The sequence below is a fragment of the Lycorma delicatula genome, chromosome 12 (assembly GCF_047948215.1).
Source record: "Lycorma delicatula isolate Av1 chromosome 12, ASM4794821v1, whole genome shotgun sequence".
NCBI lineage: Eukaryota > Metazoa > Arthropoda > Insecta > Hemiptera > Fulgoridae > Lycorma > Lycorma delicatula.
This window is the reverse complement of record NC_134466.1, coordinates 16,060,420-16,081,326: the sequence shown is the minus strand read 5'-3', so window position 1 is coordinate 16,081,326 and position 20,907 is coordinate 16,060,420. Positions and strand designations below refer to the sequence as shown.

Here is a 20,907-nt window from a genome sequence, read left to right as displayed (position 1 = left end):
GGGTTTGAACAAGACTGTGAGACCATTTACACAAAAGGGAAGTCAATAATTGCAATAAGGGAATGTTCCCAAATGTCTCACTTACCAATACAGTGAGTGACATTTCATGGCTTTCACAATCACATCAGTCTACTTGCAACTACTCTGTTTAGGGGATACCTTAATTGTAAGGTTTTTATTAAAAAATTTCTCTCTGATTGAAGAACTGAAAGTCAATTTTCCAAGATGAAATTATAGCAATCCAATTGATGCCTAGATGTTCAGTAGAAAGATTAAAATTCAAAATGCAGAAGTGTTTTCAATGGAGGTAGCACTTAGATGACAACATTTTATTAAACAAAATAAGGTGAGTGAGGATGAATTTTATATTTCCTCCTTTGAAATTAAGTATGTAATAAATTCTACAAATAAATGTGGCTTGACTTCAATAAATCACTGCCAGGCCCTGTATTCATTGTTATATCAAATTCAACAACCCTGATGCCTTCGTGTCAACTCAATCTTGTCCTTTTTGCAAGATTCTGTCACAAACTTCTCTCTTCTCCAATTGTCAAGAAACTGTAATATTTGTTACACCATCAACTCATCTAATTTTCAACATTCTTCTGTAACACCTCATTTCAAAAGCTTATATTTTATGTTTTTCTGGTTCCTTATGATCCATGTTTTGCTGCAATAAAGCATTACACCAATATAAATATTTTTAAGAATATCTTTTAGAAGAATATCTCCTGTACATCTTCCAATGAAGAGATTAACACATAAATCCGCACTATCATTGTTGATTTGGGTTTGCATCTATTCTGAGATGGAAATAATTCTTTTGGTGTAATGTTTTCATGACATTCTCTTTACAAAGTATTTTAGTTCAATATTACAGCTAGACAGTTTTAGTTTTAATTTTGTGTTAATTATTCCATAACTCCTTGACAACTCATCTGTTCACCTTAAGTTAATAATTTGCTAATATCTATAACATTAGATTATTTATTTCTCATTTTAAATTACCTAACCTATTAATCTTATTTAAGCTCTGACATATTCCACTCCTGCTTAAAAATGTCATAATTTTTTTACGATCTTCTCAGAGTCGTTCCTACTCATAGAGCTGATTAGAAAAATATTTTGTCTTTGGAATATTTTACTCAAGTGCACACCATCAATTAGTTTTTACCTTCAAGAATTTCTGTCTCTTTCAAGAATCATTGCTTATGTTCTTTCAAAATTCAAATACTTAAAACTCTTCCGTTCTCACTTCCAATCAGTTATTCACCTTCAAGATCAATGAAATAATTAGGAACACTTATTTATTGACAGTGTTTTTTGCTATAACACAAGGTCGTTAAAGGATTTATACTGGGCTTAGACACAATAATCATGATGATGCTACCTGAAGCTACTTACTTGGCAAAGTTTTATTAACAATACATTTTGATGTCATTCGCTGCTATCCATACTCAGCGCATGCTCAGTAGTGATCCAACAATAAAGATTTTATATTCAATTTGAAATATATAAAGAATAAATGTACCACACACTAAAAAAAAAATAAATTACACTTACTTGTAGAAGTAGACTTCACATAAAGCTGATACTAGTCCGAGCAAACAACGTAAAAAATAAAATATAAGAATTCTGTTAGGTTGTAAAATTTGATTGTATATCCATGCCGGTATTATATGTAGTAAAAGATATGTATATGATCGTAATGCATATTGGGGACTATATTCCCATGTTTGAAATCCATTACCAAGTAACATAAAATGACTCTGAAACATAATAAAGTAATATCAATAATCATCACCAGCAACTACATTAAAGTAAATAGAAAACAAATTTATTATTACAACAATTTAAACATATTTATTTAAGATTCAGTCAATTATTTAATCGTTATATTAAGGCATTTCAAAAGAAAAAAAACTTTAGCATTCAGTACATGAATTTTGTGACTCAACTAGGTTTTAAGTTGTAAATTTACACAGCATCTATAGCACTTCTGAATTTGAATTCATGTAGTCTCCCGATAGTCATACTTAAAAAAGTAAAAAAAAACTCTTTTCATTTTATACACAATATGTTAGTTTATTATAAATCAGGGAAATAATGTTTTTTGCCTATTTTGGAGAGCTGGACAGGTAAATCTCGAGATTTACCTGTAAACCCGAGATTTTTTTATTACTGTCTATACTACTACTTAAATCTAAAATACTGAAATTTCATATTTTTGTCTTGGATATTGACTTTAAAAATAGAAAATTTTCATAAGGGTAAAAAATTATAGGATTTTAAGGCAACTAAGTTAAATTTCATCAATAATCTCTAGACATAAATGTTTAAAACCTTCAAAAAAAAATTTTTAATTTATAATTTGTGATTCTTCCATAACTTTTGCGATTCTAATATTTGAAGTAAAATTTCAAGTAGTTTTACGAGGGTCAGTCAATGTAGACTGGAATTTTGTTTTTAACATTTTCAGTATAGAATAAAAATAGAAAACACATTTACTACTTTTCTTCATAGTCTTTCTGAAATTCTACACATGACATATCATGAGCTAACTGTGCACAAACTCCTCAACTTTATTGTCGCTCTGGAATCGATATGCTCCTAGTGCACCTCCTTAAATGGTCCAAACAAGAAAAATTGCAGGTGGATAAATCTGAACTGCATAAGAAATGTCCTAAATTTTTCCTGTAAATTTCATCTAGTTTATCCTGAGTACAAATGGCTGTGTGAGATCTGGCCTTGTTATGAAGGAGTCACATTTCTGATTGGCTGATGGCAGTTTCAGTAGGGGACTTTCACTTTGTTAGCAGTATGCAGCACTTACAGTGTGATGTTCATATGAAGAATGAACATCAGCAATATGCCTTCTAGTCCCAAAAGAAGGTTACAAGAACTTTTTCAACTGATGGACACATTTTCGCCTTTAGACTGCAAGGCTATCCACATTCCACGCTTGCCAATTTCAACTCAGGAGGGAAGTAATGTCACATTTCTCATCAGTGAATCATGAATTCTGATCACTGAATCGTCATCATTTATCAATTTATTGAAATAAATAGCCTTCTCTAAAATAAGAGGTCAACTTAAGGGCTTTTTTCTTTCTCATGTGTAAATAACAAAAACAGGGGCTTCATCAAACCTTTCATTCTATGACAGTCTTGATGTATGTCGGCCTTCAAGAGTTTTTTTTTTGAAGAAGATATACAGAATTGTTCAATTTTTATACAGCTTTTCATCTGACCATTAATTGTGGATTTTTGTACACCGAAATCCACGGACACTTTTGTTGCACTCTCACCTTTATCTAAACAATTCAAAACTTCTAGCTTATCTTTAAGTGTACATGCAGTATTCTTCTGTTTGCTAGCCATTGTACCAACCACTAATTGTTACAAATATAGTACACACAGTGCTCGTGTAAAGATTAAATTCAACACTGAAACTAAATGCTATTAGATTAACTTCAATGCTGAAACTAAATGCTACTAACACATAAAAATTTACTTGACACTAAGGTACGTTCAAACTGACCCAACAGTAGCAGACAACTGAGTAGTGTTATGTTGGAAAATATCAGTTGAGAGGCCAAACTGTTGTTTCTCAGAAAAAAGGCAACATTGTTTCACTTCAGTACAAACTGTCCTAAATCACTCGATGTTCTATATGTAGGTATAATTTTATACACTGTACTGTAGAAATAAAAGAGATACTGTACTGTATCATAAAAAGTGTGTATTATGTAAATTACTGTACTTCTAATTTGTTTTATATTGCGAAGAAAACAAGGAAAAAATAATTTTAAAAAATACTACTAAACAAAAAAGTCATAAAACTGTCAAATCTTGTGATAAAATGATGTATGGTATTAGTATGATACAGTATGACAAACAAAACTGTCTCACTGCTCTATCACTGACCTTGTGCCGCATACATTCATGCACTAGTGAAATTGTTTCATCAGAATTTAATGATTTTTGCTTTTTTGCTTGGTACTGCATAAATATATATATATTAATTTATTTAGATTAAATTTTTTATAGTCCATTTTTCTTTTCCTCTGTATGTTAATAAAAATATATAATATTTTTCAAGCCTCCACAAAGTACAGAATTAACACTCTTACCTTTACTTTTTTATGTTCTTGTAAAGGCTATTGTGTTCTCTAATTCTATACTTTGCAGAGGCTGAAAAAAGATTATATTATGTATTTTTTTTATATATAATTAAAATATGGGTAGGCCTACTAAATGTGCTGCTCAAATGGGATAGTAATGATTAAAGGAAAGTTGCCAAGAAAGGAATGATCATTTAAGGAAAAATAGAGAAATGCCATGAATATTTTCACAAAGACTTCTCAACAAGAATGTAGACTCTCACAAATGAGAACGTACAACAGTCGATTCTTATGAAATGAAAGTCTAGAGAGTCATACTAATTGTGTCAGTTTAATACATGAATTTTTGTCAAATGAAACAGAAGAGCTACATTCTCACTGCCTCGGCTTTATAAATAAGGAAGGAGAGTTACTGGAAGCTATACTCATAAAATTTGATGATGAGACTACTGGTCTTAGAATTAAAGATGTTGATGGTTGCATAGCCATTTCACCAGTTCGTACAACATTCCAAGCAACAAAGGGATACGGAGATGTTGAGTGCAGAATACTACCTCTAGTATTATACTGGTCTGTAAATGTTTACATACTGCAGGGTATAACTCTTGACAGGAAAGTGATATACCTCTTCAAGAAAAGGTTTGCCAGATTTATGTCACTCTTAATCGAGTTAAAACTTTAAGAGGACATTGCCTTGTATGATTTAAACTCAAATAAGTTATTAAATAGACCACACGATGAGAAAACTCTGACAGAAATTATGAGGTTGTGTAATCTATCCAATTTATAGGTTTCATTATTGTGAGTAGACATTTGGACAAGGTTTGCAGGTACCCAGTTAAAAAAGTGTTTATAACAACCATAGAATATTATTTATTGCAAAATTACAACATTTAACTCGTTTCATACAGGATGATGTTGGTTGGAAGCTTGTTGTATGACAATTTATTTAATACAATCAGGGATAATACACTTTTCCACCATTTCATATAAATATTAAATGTAAGTTTAATATTTATACGTAGTTGAGAGGAAAGTATCCAATAAAAAAAAGGAATAATTGTTTAAGGAAGAAAAATAGATAAAGAAATGCTATGAATATTTCCACGGAGACTAAACAATGATAATATAGACTGTTATTAAAATCCTAGTCATACAGGGAACAAAGCAACACTGTACTGGTGCGAGTGGTCAGCGGCTAAGGGTATAGAGCCATTCGATTTTTTTGTATTTTTCCTAAGATTATAATCAGATTTGATTAAAATTCGATGATACTCTTAGGAAAATAAGATGGAATACTTAAGATGATACGGAATGGTCCCATATCTAAAAATGCATATGAGACCATTTCAAAAGTACTCTTTCGATTATAGAAAAGTTATTAAAATCGGTTCACTGATATCAGAGATATTGCATAACACACAAAATTGTCAAATTGATAATTCCCTCCTTTTTTGATGTTGGTTAAAAACTGACTACGTCTAAAATGAAGAAATTTGAAGGATAACATTAAGCATCAAGGACTTTTTCCAAAAGTATTGATCAATATTATATTATCCCTATCTAAAAAAATTCTCAGAATTTCTGTAAGAAAAGTCCCAAATCCCAACTCCTGTCTTTTCACTTTCACACATTCATAAAAAGGAAGATATTACATGAATCAGTATCATTATAGGCAAATTCCTACTAAACAAAACTAAATTTAGTATCATTAATTCACTTTACAATATAATACAATATTTAATATTAAACTAATTTAGGAATTCTAAGAATGTTATTCATGTTACGCTTTTGTTGATAACACATTTATAATCTTTTTTCTCTTTAGTTTATTAAAATACATAACCATTAAGAGTTCTAATCAATTAATTTTTTTCTTTTTTAGCAGTAAGTTAGATTTTGAGAAATAATTAATTCCACATAAAAAACTGGCATAATACATGAATTATCAATGTCCAGCCAAGCAGCACTTGCAAAAATGGATTACAGATTTGTAAATGGTAAAACTTCCACAGAATTCAGCTTCACATGACACAATGAATACTTAAAAACCCTTCATAAAATAGGGTAAACATTTATCAACAATCTCACAAATAGAATCCACTAAAATTGATAATTGTTGATATTCTACACATACACCATGACCACAAAGTCCCTTTCCGTATAAAGAAATAAACAAGAATGTTTTTCATTAACTTATTCAATAATTTTACACATAAAATTCACTTTAAATTACATCTGCATACACTCCTCCATTATTTGTACACAGATTTATTAGTTGCCAATTGCATTTAGACCTTCTATTCCATGTTGAAGAGTCAGAATCATAAAAACAGTCTCTGGCGGCAGTTTTCAGCTCAACACTCCTTAGTAGCAAATAGGAATTTTTTCTTTTATTATACCACAAAGAGTTGTCACAGATCATTAAGCCTACATTTCTAGGCAGCCACTGAGTTTCAAAGTACCTACTGATCGACTGCCTTTCATAATGTTCATTTAAAAATCCTTATTGACTGAACATAATGATCAGAACTTAATTTTATTGTAAAATAACAGTTAATTCCATACCAACTGATCGCTTCTCGGCCTCTGGCCCCGTGCTGTAAAACATAATTTGATTCTGCAAGTACAGCGTTCTACGTTCTCGTCGTCGGGGTTGACAACGATCAGCAGCGGTCAGTCAACCTGCGTTGCTGTGGAGTTTTGACAAAGCGGCGACGTAGTGTGTTGCAGTAGTGCTGCTGTCGGCCAAATAAGGACGTTTCCTTTGTAACATCGTGTCCCCATACGTAGTTGGTGAGGCCTAAATATATTTAGATCCTCTGGCAGGTTCGAGAAGCGGTTTCCGCTCCGACCTAGCCGGTGAAAGGAGCTTTTAGCTTTTTGACTCCTCAGGTGGACTGCGGAACAGACGGTCCGTTCGGGGTGTGAGAGGTTAGACGCTCACCTGGTATTGTGGTAGGTGTTAGATTCGTTCAAGCTGTGAATTGTAGTGCCTGGCAACACAGCTGGCGTATTGCTAAATTGTTCAGCGATGGAGTAACCTGGGGGAGGTTGTTTGGAGGACTTGGTCGGTTTGGCCAAGGACCTGGTTTCCGGTGACCCCTTCATGCCGAGGAGGTCAATCGGTAGGTCGCCGCCGCGGCCCCGGTCTTCCGATAAGGAAGACCCTCGGGTAGTGGAGCGCCCGAGTGTTGCGGCTTGCACACAAATCCTGCGAGACACCTCTGTCTCGAGCGGTGCGGAAAAGGCGAAAGCTGGATCCGTACAGCGAGGACACGGCATAGTTGGGGGCGCCAAGTCCGAAGGACGTCTCACTGCGAAGTCGGGAAGGACTGAAAGCAGCAAAGCCGATTCTGTCCCTGAGCGGGATGTTTCTGGGGGGAAACCTGCGTCAAAGCAGGTGACCTCCAGAGCGGATAGCTTGGGGCGGATTGAGGAGATGAGGGCCGAATGGGCCAAAATTTCCTCAAAGAAGGAATCTAGAGTGGCTCTAGAGTTGCGCCAATTGGTGGACTCATATCTGAGCCAATGTAGTTCGATGGTTTCCGGGCTGGCTTTAAAATGTGAAGGCCTCCAGGGTGCAAACGTTGCGCTTGACTCGATCGTAACTCGACTATCAGGCAAGGTAGACTAGGTAGTGGAGGGAGTTCGGGGCTTCAAACCCGTAACGGGTGAAGCTTTGGGCGAGCTCCACAAATCAATTAAGATTGTGGAAGAGAAGGTTAAAAAACCTGTCTCCTTTGCCTCTATAACTGCCGCGCCTGCGCCTAAGCGGGTAGGTCCGCCGCCGCCAGCACAGGCGCCGGCCAAAAGTAAGCGGGCCACTGTAAAAGTGGTACCTGTTAAGCCTGGTCAGGGGGCTTCGTCTGCTATGACGGAGCTAATCCTAAAGAAGATCCTGGACCCGCGGAAAGAAAGGTTCCAAGTTTTCCGGGTCACTAAAACCAGGGATCATGGCATTGTACTGGAGGTCGTTAACGAGCAGCAGGCAAGACAACTGCTGGAGGCCGATGTTCTGGCCAAGAACGGGCTGAAGGCTCAGCTGCTAGCCGAGCGTAAGCCTAAGATATTGGTTTATGATATGCCGAGGGCAACGCGGGTAGAGGAGCCCGAAATCCTCAAAGCGATCCACGGCCAAAATCCTGTGTTGGATATGTCGAGGACTTCCTTAGGGAAACTAAGGTGATTCGACAGTTGGGGAGGAAGGAATCCCTAAAGAGTCACTGGGTTCTCGAGACCTCGCCAAAGATCCGGCAGGTCTTAGTGGCCGGGGGAAGATTGTTCTTTGGGTGGACGGCCTGTAGGGTTGTCGACCATATTCAGGTAACCTGGTGCTTTAAATGACAGGGCTTTGGGCACACCGCTCTCCGATGCAGAGCGCAGAAGGAGATGTGTGGCCACTGTGCCGCTCCGGGGCACAGGGCAACCAACTGCCCTGCCAAGTCGTCGCCACCAAAGTGTGCCGCCTGCTGCCAGGTGAAGGGTAGCAATATTGGTCACAGGGTAGGGGGTAGGCAATGTAAGGCGTACGATATAGCCCGAGCGAGAGCTGTTAACAGCACAGCTTATGGCGACGCCTGAACGGTCAGAAGCCCTTGGGGACATCTTTCACCAGTTCGAACGCCTGCGCCTGGGGCAGATTAATCTGCACCATTCCCGGGCGGCCACGATTGAGGCCATGAGGCTCCTTGAGGAGTACAACCTCGAGGTCCTCTTGGTCCAGGAGCCGTACGCGGTCGCGGATAGGGTGGTCGGCTTCCACGGGGTGAAAGTTATTAATACTCGTGGGGGACGGCCGCTCTCTGCGGTCGTGGTGAGCTCTGACTCTTTGGGTGTCTTCTGGATGCCTCAGTGGTCTGATGAGCAATTCACCGTCGTGCGGATCACGAGGGGTACGCTCGATGTCGTACTTGTGTCGGGATACTTCCAGCTTGGATGGAGTATCGATGACTTGCTGGCGAAGTTGGGGAGGATTCTGGACGGTCTCCCGGGCACCAGAGTGTTGGTTGCGCTGGACGCAAACGCCAAGTCTACCGCCTGGGGTTCACCACTCACAAACCCCAGAGGCGCTGGTCTCGAACAGTTCGCAGAAGCCAGGAACCTCTACCTGATTAATGATGCGGAGCAGCCGCCAACTTTCTCCAGCGAACTGGGAGAGGGTTATATAGACGACACTTTGGTGACGGGTGACTTGCTTCGGGATACAGGTAGATAGACTGTCTGGCCCCAGGCCAGTGTGAGCGATCATAGGCTTATAACCTATGATATTGCTTACGGAGGCGGTCCTAGGGCACCAAATCCAGGTTGCTACAACCTAAGGGGCCTGGATCAACGCAGGCTGAGGCGTGTGTGCGATGCTGCCCTGGAGGGATTGCAGTGGCGCATGGAGTGTAGGGAGGAGGTGGAATTGATGGCGGAGCTAATCGGTCGGGCCATCAAGACTGGCTGTGACGAGGTCCTACGGCGGCCTAGGCCAATGGACGGACCCGTCATAAGCAGCCAGTCCGCTGATCTGAGCGTGCCTGGAGCCGTCATGACCCCATTTTCCGGGGGGTCGTCTGTGGAAGGCAGACGGAGGCCCGGCAAGAAATGGTGGTCCTCTGACCTTAGCGTGCTGCGCGCAAGAGTGAGGTCCGCGCGGATAAGGTACCAGCGCTGCCTCCTAACGGGGAATATCGTTAACCACGTGCGCGCTGAGCGTCTTCGGATCTACCGGCGTGCCCGTAATACATATGTTCACGCCATCAAGGAAGCCAAACTCAAGTTTTGGAAAGACTCCATGCGCGAGTTGCAACGCGATCCCTGGCAGCTCGCAAAGACTTGTTACAAGCCAAGGCCATTGCACGTGTTGTCCAGCGTCCGGTGCGGGTTAGGTGGTCGTGACCACACTTTAACATCTGTGGCGACTTACCGGGCGTTCCTGGATACTCTGTTTCCAGATGCTCCGGAGGGTGAAGCGGAAATCGGCGTTAGGGTGGGTGAAACACCATTCCCTGGCGTTCGGACCGTGGAACCCGATGATATAGACCGAGTGGTTTCTCGAATGGCACTGAAGAAGGCACCGGGGATTGACCAACTTGACCCGGATATTTTTTACCATCTATTGCCTGTCATAAGAGAGCCGCTTGGCAGACTGTTCACGGGATGCCTAAGCTGGGGCTGCTTTCCGGCTTGCTGGAAGGTGGCCTTGGTAAGGGTACTCCTGAAACCTGGAAAGGATCCTGGTGAGGTCGGCAGTTATCGACCCATCAGCCTCTTGCCGGTTCTCGGCAAGTTGCTTGAAAGGCTGGTTGTGGAACGGCTCGAGGAAAGCATTGATATGAGCTGTATATTCTAAATCAAGGCCAATATGGCTTCATGAAAGGGGTTGGCACCAAGGAATGCATCTTAAATGCTCTTACCGAGGTGGAAAGCGCCGACTGCAAATATGTTTTGGCTATTTTTATTGATATAGAGGGGCAGCATTTCCTTCCTTGTGTTGGAGTTCTGTCCTCTATGCTTTGGAACGCCGCAATGTTCCCAGAGCCCTGCAGGCCGTGGTAAGAGACTATTTGTCTAACCGTACGGCACTGTTTAAAGATGCGCACCTAGTTGTGGAAAAATCCGTCACATGGGGAAGCCCGCAGGGTTCCGTTCTCGGCCCCCTGCTGTTGAACCTGGTGTTTGATGGATTTCTGGGGTTGACATTCCCAGAAGGGGTCACGGCCCACGCTTTCGCCGATGACTGTCTCCTTTTAGTTCGTGGTAATTCACGACCGTAGCTAGAAAGTAGAGCGCAGGCGGCTTTGTCAACCGCCGAGGGCTGGATGGACATGCAAAATTTAAAGATTTCTGTGCCCAAGACGAAGTTTATGCTTCTGAAGGGTGCAGACAAATTATCAACCAGTCGAAACCCCCACATTAAATATAAAGGCTGTGTAATCAGTCGAGTAAGGGTTCATAAGTACCTAGGTGTTTTGTTTGATGATAAGTTGCTTTTTAGCAACCACATTAAGCAAGTTGCGGCAGACGCTGTCTCTGTGATGCACAAACTTAGAAGGATTGCTTGGAAAGACTACGGGCTGCCGGGTCGCCGAATGTACTTGGTGTACTGAGGTATCTTCGAGAGTATGATTGCATACGCGGCGCCAGTCTGGGCGCATAGGTTGGATAGAAATAGAGCACTGCTTCAAAATTTAAGGAGTGCCCAGCGCAGAGCCTTAATAGTATGCACTGGTGTTTTTAAAACAACCTCCTACGAGGCTACCACCGTATTGGGAAAGGCTCTCCCAATCGATTTAGTGGTGAAAGTTCGAGCAGCCATGTGGAAGTTGAGAAGAGGTCGGGAAACCGAGGTATTTGGGATGCGGTTTCGAGCCGGGCTAGAACCGGAGCGGAACAACTATCACAATGCACCGGCTCCAAATTTCGTTCAGTTGCCCATTTCCCGCCTGCGGAAGAGGCTATGGAGCCTCGCGATGGATGCATGGCAGCATGAATGGCACACCACGAATAAGGGAAGATCCCTGTATAGATTTATACAGGATCTGGGGGGATGGTATGCCTCGAATTCATTTTTAAGGGCGTCGGGTGCCCAAGTGCTCACCAACCATGTGAATTTGATGCAATATCTGTTTAGGTTTCGCCTAGCGGCTGATGAGTTGTGTGTCTGCGGGGAGGTCCAGTCGAACGAACATCTTATGTTCGACTGCCCTGCTCTTGGGGGGGCCAGAGACCGGGCCACCCTGGAACTTAGAGGTCAGGGGGAAAACTGGTCGCTCATAAACGGCGAGTCGATGTGGCGAGAGCCGCATTGTCGGACCGTGTGGGGGTTCCTCGATGAGGTTGCGATGTTCAACCGTCATCGTTAGATTTTAAATTTAAATGGGATTTATTGATTCCTTTAGCGGAGCTGTGGGAAGTCCTTATCCGAAATAATGGCTGGCCACCAGCCAGTAAAAGCTCCAAGCGCTTTAAATGGTGGACAGGCACTAGCTGGCTGACAGCGACCGAGGCGTGGCGGCTTAAATTGCCGTCTTTTTAACTTGTAACATTTTTAGTTTTAATTTGTAACAAGGGGTGCGCCTCCCCGATCTAGTTTTAATTTGACAAGTGAGCGGTAGGGACATGTAAGCGGGTGCTATACGGCACCCAGCTTAACCGCTCACGCAAGATAGGAGCTCACTAGGAGCATTAGGAATAATGAGGTCACAAATCTGTTTTGAGGCACAGTAGCCGTTTTTTGGCACGGAACATTTGGTCTATGCTCTAGGGCGACCAAATGGGGTGGTTGCGGGAGAGATGCCAGCTAACCAATACCAACTGATCAAAACTGAGGAATAAAATAATTTTCAAGTACATTAAGGTATGAAATGGTATTATCGCTTCCTTCAAAAAAATATGGTCCTATGAGTGCATTTCAGATATCACTGCCCACACATGTGATTTCCTCATAAAAGTGGGGATTCTTTTATAACTAAGATACATGTTCTGGGATCTATAATTTGGGAAAATAGCGTACTCATCAAGAGAAGAAAATTTGTTACCGTAATTGATCATTGGAAAAACATCTTAAAAGAGCTTTGCAACAATTAACCTTAAAGATATGTCCCGATCAGATAGTTCATTAACATTAGCAGGCTTAAAGGGTTTAAAAACCCTAGAATATTTTATATTATTTTCTGAATGTTGAATAAGGAATAATTAGCTTTTAAGAATTTTTCTTGGTTGACTTAAGAGGAGCTCATAAAGAAGATCCTTTAACAGTATAAAATCTATTCAATCGACTCGAAGGACTGCCAGATTGTTTCAAATCGAGTACTCACCTAGTGAAAAAATGCTTTTCGCACTTTTAGAGTATTACTACTGATGGAGATTCCTTATCAAAACACTGAATGAATCGGTCTCTTATGTTCTCATTTGCTTTTGTAAGCTTATTTAACCAAATACTACCAATAAGTTTTTCTTCAATTGAATACTTGCTTATATCTGGCATTTTAACACTGCACAAACCAAAATTACTTAATACATGAAAATAACATCAACTTCTAACAAACCTGACACTGATGATAAATGAAAGCAGCTGATTTTTACCTTTATAATCACATGATGACATACAGTTACCAATTTGTATGTTACATCATCAAAAGGGACTTTGTGGCACCTGTACATAAAAAATGACTGCATCTTAACATACTTAAACATTCTGCAATACATAGATGCACAATAATGAATATAATAAATGGAAACAATTCAAATCCAACACTCTCTCTTATTACACTCTAAGTACATAGTCTCCCCCAAAAACAAAATAATGCAAATTTTAAAAACTTATAAATATGGTTAGGTTTATCATTTAAAATATGGTAGTTTTAAATAACTTTGATCATAGGCTGTAATGAATAAAAAATATAATAAATAATAATGGAGATATTTGGATAATTTATGAAAAAATAAATAAATACATTGATAAAAGAATCAATCATATAAGCCCAGTAGTCTCATTCCTAATGATCACACTAAAATCTCCAAAAGTGAAAGCTTCTTGTTTAATATTCTTTAATTAAGCAAAGGGATTTATTTTTATTCCTTTCAAATATATTTTAACTTCCATTAACAGCAATAAACAATAAAAATTGCTTTAAGTGATGTAATTGGTTTATATTTAACTGGTTTTTAACGTTAATATGCTATTTATTCAGAAATTTCGCTTTTTCATTCAAAAGATGCTTCCAGCAAAACAGGGGAGCAACATTAAAAAAATATAAAATATTTTTTAAACATAAACAAATTAATTTGAATAACAAAACTTACGGGTTCCCAATAATTGTACGTTTCATCACAATCGGTAACGTGGCTCCAAACTGCGGCACAGAATCTTGCTGATAAAAGAGCTTTAAATGCAGTATCACCGCTTGGATAAGAAACACCGATGTCACTTGCTGTTTTTAACTCTTCACGTCTGCAACATAACCTCCACTTTCAATACAATAATACAACTTAAAAAGAAAATTATAGAAAAAATATATGGTTACATACTTACTTTAAATTAATATTTCCACTCATTTTTTTCGATTTCTTACTGTGTTCCTTTTTTTGACTTTGAATATTATTTCCTTGAGCTCGCTGACGTACCGACGGGGCCATACTGATAAACCGAAAGTGTCTACACAAACAATTGCCAACAAAACAAAAGGGAAAGTCTAAGGGTAAACAAAGCATAGTTTCTTAATTATATTTAATAGACAGATAAGATAGCTTTAATTCATTTCAAAAAAACTTATTTAAATCATTCATATAATCCTTTCACTTGTTTTTATGAACTTATTTTATACATGTAACAATTATAATCCTGATACTTGATTTATAACGTTATATAAAAAGCTTAACATAACGTAATTTTGTGATTATTGAAAATAATAAAAGGAAGTTCCATTTTAATTTATATCAAAATGGATTACTTTAGAATTTCTTCTTTTAGTTTGGTATACTTGATAGCACGTTTCGCCTGTTTCCTATCATCCTGTGTTTCCTTTTACTGTGAACGTCGAAGTGCTTGTTCTCGTTGAGCTAAGGCCGTTTTTGGCGACTTGCACTTAAATTCTAAGTTCAGCAATAAGTAATTTATATATTTTATCAAAATGTCAAAGGCCGAATTAGCTTGTGTTTATTCCGCACTTATCTTGGCTGACGATGATGTTGCTGTTACTGTAAGTAATTTATTATTTTCCACGTGTTAGGTATAATCTACATTGCTTTTTTGGGGTTTCAATAGCATCATTTATAAAATTTTTTTCAGTGTGCTATAAAATCAAAATATTACTTTGAGCTCATATTAATTCAAAAGCAAATTTCTAGAGCCATTTGTTAATTGTTAACGAATTTCTATTCGATAATGGATTAACTTTAAAATGCTGAAATCATATTCAGAGTAGGATAATGTTACATTCAGTTCTATTCGTATAAATATTTTGCACTTATGGGATTGTTCAATATTTCATAGTGTACGTCGATTAATGTAATTTCGCTGCAGTTAGACTAATGTGAGGTTAGTACTGAAGACCCATCGGGCTGGTCTAGTTGTGAACGCGTCTTCCCAAAATCAGCCGATTTGGAAGTCCAGCGTTCAAGTCCTAATAAAACCAGTTACTTTTACACGGATTTGATCGTGGATCAAATCCACGATCTTCTTTGGTGGTTTGGTTGCAGTTAACCACACATCTCTGGTATGGTCGAACTGAGACTGTACAAGATTGCACCTCATTTACACTCGTACATATCCTCATTCATCATTTGAAGTAATACCTGAATGGTAATTCCCAGAGGCTAAACGGGAAGAAGAAAGAAAGGATAATACCAAAGAAAAAAAAAATAGTTTTAAAGCTTTAATTACAGTGATGGCATAAGAAGGATACTTCTGAGTGTTGATATGTATGTGTATAAGTGTATTAATATCAAAGTAAGTGATAATTTAATGAAACTATTTTTTTTTTTTTTTATTAGGGTGAGAAAATCCAGACAATATTAAAGGCAGCCAATGTTGATGTTGAACCTTATTGGTCTGGATTATTTGCCAAGGCATTAGAAGGTATCAGTGTGAAGGATTTGATTACTAATGTTGGTGCTGGTGTTGGAGGTGGCGCTCCTGTTGCTGGTGGTGGTAAGTTTTCTTTACATGCATCATTTGTGATTGCTGCAGAATTATAAACTGTATTATATTAACTAATCTATACTATATTTGGAGACTATACTGTTAACAGATTGTTCCTTCAGTAATGCTCATCTGTATTCTACTTGTTCACATAAATATGTTCATAATATGATCAGGTAGTAATATTTCCCTCATTTGCTTACTTATTTACTGTGTTTAAATAATATTTCTACATACAAAACAATTTCTTTTTTTTAGTCAAATATTCTAGCTGTGTGCATTACTGTTATATTCGTTTCATCATTTGTGTTAAATTAATGGTTAAACTTGTAATCACAGTGTTCCCATTCTGTTGCTCTTTTTAGCAGTCATCTACTTAAAAAGTGTACATATTTAATGATTCTACAGTTCAGCCCAATATTTTAACCTAAATATAGCACTATGCTATAAGGTTACTGTGACATGGAAAAGTCAGTACACTGAGACTTAATGGTTGTTGCAATAAACTATAGTCATTCCATATCAAGTGTGCCAGGAGTCCCCAGTCAGTCATCTCCAAATTTTGCATGGACGTTCACTGTGGTCTTAAATGCAATTTTACCAAATTGTAGCTCTATACCTGCAATTGCTGATTTTCTGTGATCTCTTGAAAAAACTACTTACTCACTGGTAGTTTGTGCACACATGCAAAAAATTATAATTTTGAAGACAATAATAAAGCTATAGGTATTTGTTTTAATTCTTTTAGTTAACATTCTATGCTTAATTCAAATATGTTATTCACAACTTTCTTTTAGAACTTAGTTTTGAGATATAGCAGCTGAAATTCCGTGAAAATATTTGTAAGTCAAATTTTGAGCATATATAATTCCTTCTCTAGTTCTTTAATCGTCAGACTTTTGTAACCTGAAAAATGGCATAATTGTATGTAACATCCTAGTTTCAAAGTAACTGGAGGCTTATGTCAGGAGATATTCATCATCAAATTTGGTCAAAAAAATTTTTGTTAATTTTTGACCTACTTTGAAAGCTTATATCTTAGGTATACCTTTTTAGACTTTTTAGTTTTATAATGGTTAGAAATAGTAACTTTTAAACTACAAAATCTGTGTAGTTTGTTTTTTGACCTGTAATTCATAAGTGGCAGAAAAAAGTTGAAAGATAATGTAAATACTTTTGTACAGTAGAAAATATTTATTACACATGTACAAAAATCATAAACAAAATGAAATATAGCCATAGTAGTAATAACAAAATGCAATAAAATATTACAGAACACAGCAGCTACAAAATAAAAATATCTATTTAGTCAGAAACTTCTTTGGTGATAGATTTCTCCTGACATCAGTTTCCAATTGCTTTGAAACTCCAGGATCCTACACGTAATTATTCCCTTTTCCAAATTACAAAGACTCATTCCGATTAAAGAAAGATAAGGAAATAAACTTTGATTTCCAAAATGTTGTGACAAATTTTTGGCTGAATTTCCGGTGCTATGTCTCAAAACCAAATTCCAAAAGAAACTTGTGCCTAACATGTTCAGATATAGCATAAAAAGTTAACCAAAATTCAAATCTGTATCTTTATTATTGTTGTCAAAATTGTTAATCAAAGATAATAATTTTTACAGGTCCACAAACTGTAAGTAAGTACCTCTTTTTTAAGATGCCACAAAAAATCAGCCATAGCAGATAAAGAACTGCAATTTGGTAAAATGGCATTTCAGACCGTGGGAAGCCTCCATCAAAAATTTTATGATGTTCGGAGATTGTCAACCAGGGGCAATTTTCAAAACTGAACCACTTCGACATGAAATGACTGTATTATACAGTTTAATGGTATAATTTGCAGATGAATTGTAGAGTAAATATATTGTGAAATTATTGAAATCAAACAACCTGATGTTTAGCATGAATATTACGCAGATTAGATTTCAGTAAAGTTTTTAAATTAAAAATTTAAAGTTCATAGCAATAGATTGAAATTGAACATTCTATAACTAAATTCAACCTAATGTTTTAGTAATTGCCTAATTCTACATAATGTTTTCTGCCACAACATCGGGGGTTAACCTTTCAAAAACATTAGGGGGGCATCTATCCATAAAAATTAAAAAAAAAAAGAAATTATTTGCTCTTTTAATAGTTTATACCTTTCTTTTTTTACTGATATATTTTTCCCCAAGAATTATGGCTATAAATATTATTAAAAAATTATTATTACCTTTTTTGTTTACAAGGTAGCAGTTATTCCTTGTTAGAAAATAAACTGAATAATAGTTCATGTGTTTTTGAACATACGTAGTATTTATATTCTAAAGTATGTTCTTTTAGGTTATTTCAAATTTTTATTAAAATTTTTGTGTTGAATAAATTTATTTTATTTTTTTCTTATTTGTCATGTTCGAGATTATGTTTTTGTGTAGTAAAAAGTTTTTATTTTAGTGTTTTCTGTAAGTATTTAGATTATTTATTTTGTAACATTCATAAACATTATTTATGTCTTTGTTATTAGTATATTCAACTTTGTAAGTTATTACCTTTTTTATTAGTCTTATTTCCTGAAAATTGTATTTTCGTAACAATCACCAAAAACTTCGTAACTTAATTTGAGGTAGACTTTTTTTTTTTAATAGCTAGAAACATTCTATTCTGTGCAACCTAGTATAGGCATAACTTAATTATTAACATAAAAAGTATTTAAGTCAACTTTACTTTAAAAATTTTTTAATATTTCCATGGAAGTGATTAGAATAAAAAATCCATACGAGGTATGTAGATCATAACTTCCTCTTAATAATGGCTTTTAAATAGTTTCAAAATATGCAATACATAAAAAGTTTTAACATGTATTGTGAGGGGGGGGGGGTTGAAACTTTTTTCTATTATATAAGTAACATTATTTTTGTGTGCAAAGTGTTAACTTTAACTCAAAAGAAGAAAGTTTTCTTAGAAGGTAGATTCCCCTCTTAATGTGCAATTATTATTGCAGAATAGATCTATTATTATGTTAAGTAATATTGTATAATAGGATAAGGATTAACTATTACTACCAAACTGTTACTGTTAAAGTAGAGTAATAACTTTGCTCTACTTTTTTGGAGAGCTAAGTTTTTAGGAATTCCTCCAATCTTGTGATAAAAATGAGATTTAATATATTAAATAGAAAAAAATAAAAAATTATATATAGTAAAAAAGTTTTCGAAAGTAGAATTTTTACCATTTCTTAACTTTTATACGCTTCATATATCAAAGCTGATAAAGAAATTTTTAATATTTTTATTTTATTATTAATTGCCCTTTTTTTTTAAGCTGTAGCCGCAGCTGGGGATACAAGTAGTGTTGCTGCTCCTGCTGAAAAGAAGGAAGAGAAGAAGAAGGAGGAAAGTGAACCTGAATCAGATGATGATATGGGATTCGGTAATTATTTAATATCAACAAAAAAATTTTTATGCTAAAATATGATGTTTAATTGATTTCTCTTTGGTAATAATGTTACCTGCTTTTATTTATAATCTATTAGGTTATTCTCAAAAGAATTTTTTTTTAAATTTTATATTATGTACTGTTGCTACAATAAGAAAATTATTTTACTTTTCGTTTTATCTGTTGCAATCCAAGGATAATAAAAAATATATATATGTGTGTAATTTTTTTTTCAGATTGTAATAAGCAAACTGAAAATTAAAATAATGCACTTACATTGCAGCTATGTCAATCCTGGCAGTAGCTGGAACACTGTTTGTAGAATTATATATATGTCTATTCAAATAAAATTCATAGTTTTTTCCATTACTATAAATATTCTTATAAATACTGGATGATAAAAAAAATCATCTATTATTGGTTATGTAAAAAAAAACTAAGTTAAAAAAAGATACAGATTCAAACCCATAACCTCTTGATTGTAAGGCTGGTACACTTGCCAGTCTGCTGTGACTAGGTACAAATAAACTACTTGAAAATCTTTAATATAGTAAAGTTGGAAGCTGCCATTTTGGACCACTGTGCAAAAGGACATCAATTTTGTTGAAGCTGTCCTTTGTAGTTTCACAATTACAAATTTACCACTAATTAACTTAATAGTGAAATTATTTTTTTAATCTGTAATTTTCAAATTTAATAATTTTTTTTACATTAGCATTCTATTTTTTTTTAATTCAAATTATTGGCTTTACAACAGATAACTCTTGTTTTTGCTGTACCGTTAAAAGAATGTTTTTAATGTACAGAAGTATCTGAACATCTTTATGAAACTGTTATGCAGATAACCTGATGTACATTTAGAAGGGAAGAAATGCATTAAAAAGTTTCATAAGAATTTAGTTGGTTAGAGTGAGAGAGTGTCTTCATTGTGAAAATAATTTTAAAGTTTTATAAGATATTATAATTATTATTATACCCTATGATTATAAAAATGTATTATATGCATGTATTAGCTTCAGAATCATATATGTTTGATAACATGTTTTTTTATGAGGGTTTATTTTATCTAAGACTTGATGAAATGTTAACTTTTTTTAAGTAATAAAATATTATTTCTAATATTTGTTTGTTTCAGGTTTATTCGACTAAACACATGCTGCGTTCGTTCTCTTGTTTCTTTTCCAATGGAGAATTAATATCTGTATATTTATTAATACAATAAATATATTTTATATTTAGCTCGTTTGTTTTTATTTTATTTTTGAATTTAGAGTTTGATTCCTTGGCAAAGGTCTGGATTTTATTTTTTATTAATTTGAACCGTTTTGAGAACTGCAAATTAATAAAGCCATTTAGATTAAAATGTTATTCTTGAATCTTCTAGTTTCAAGTAATATATGAAATATTAATTCATCGCTTAAAGTTGAAGCAAGCTTTTTGTCTAGGAATCTTCTAATGCGTTGAAAAACCAAAGTCTTAGAAAAAATTTAATTTATAATGCGCAGTCTGTAAAAAAGCCAGCTATTAACGTTTGGCTGTTTTTATATAAATAAAATGGTGAGAATAATCCCTTCCATTTTTAATGCTTAATAAAAATGAAATCAGTAATTATTTCATAAGGTGATCCTGAAAGAATCTTTAGTGATTAATGTCTATAACAATAAGGTCAAATGCATGCCATAATTTCAAACAAAACATCTGATGTAATAAATATTCCAGGTAGTCAA

The 20,907-nt window shown here is 35.9% G+C and overlaps 2 protein-coding genes across 2 annotated transcripts in view; one reads left to right on the top strand and one right to left on the bottom strand.

Annotated features, from left to right (window-relative positions):
* The window catches only part of Alg9 (alpha-1,2-mannosyltransferase Alg9), a 54,228-nt gene extending 39,954 nt beyond the window's left edge, over positions 1–14,274 (bottom strand). The window contains exons 1-3 of the mRNA XM_075379901.1: positions 14,148–14,274; positions 13,919–14,066; positions 1,564–1,769 (exon numbers count right to left, since the gene is read on the bottom strand). Coding sequence (XP_075236016.1) covers positions 1,564–1,769; positions 13,919–14,066; positions 14,148–14,251 — 458 coding nt within the window. The 5' untranslated portion in view covers positions 14,252–14,274. The remainder of the gene's footprint in view (positions 1–1,563; positions 1,770–13,918; positions 14,067–14,147) is intronic.
* Positions 14,275–14,614: 340 nt separating this feature from the next.
* Positions 14,615–20,418, top strand: RpLP1 (Ribosomal protein LP1). Its single transcript, XM_075380087.1, has 4 exons — positions 14,615–14,814; positions 15,608–15,764; positions 19,067–19,174; positions 20,316–20,418. The coding sequence occupies exons 1-4, from the start codon at positions 14,746–14,748 to the stop codon at positions 20,327–20,329; spliced, it is 348 nt and encodes a 115-aa protein (XP_075236202.1). The 5' UTR covers positions 14,615–14,745; the 3' UTR covers positions 20,330–20,418.
* The last annotated feature ends 489 nt before the right edge of the window (positions 20,419–20,907 follow it).

What these genes read in the sequence shown, in the direction of transcription:
- RpLP1 (XM_075380087.1), top strand. Translation starts at nt 14,746, where the DNA reads ATGTCAAAGGCCGAATTAGCTTGTGTTTATTCCGCACTTATCTTGGCT. An exon ending in ACGATGATGTTGCTGTTACT is followed by an intron (nt 14,815 to 15,607) that starts GTAAGTAATTTA and finishes TTTTTTTATTAG; the next exon opens with GGTGAGAAAATCCAGACAAT. An exon ending in CGCTCCTGTTGCTGGTGGTG is followed by an intron (nt 15,765 to 19,066) that starts GTAAGTTTTCTT and finishes TTTTTTTTTAAG; the next exon opens with CTGTAGCCGCAGCTGGGGAT.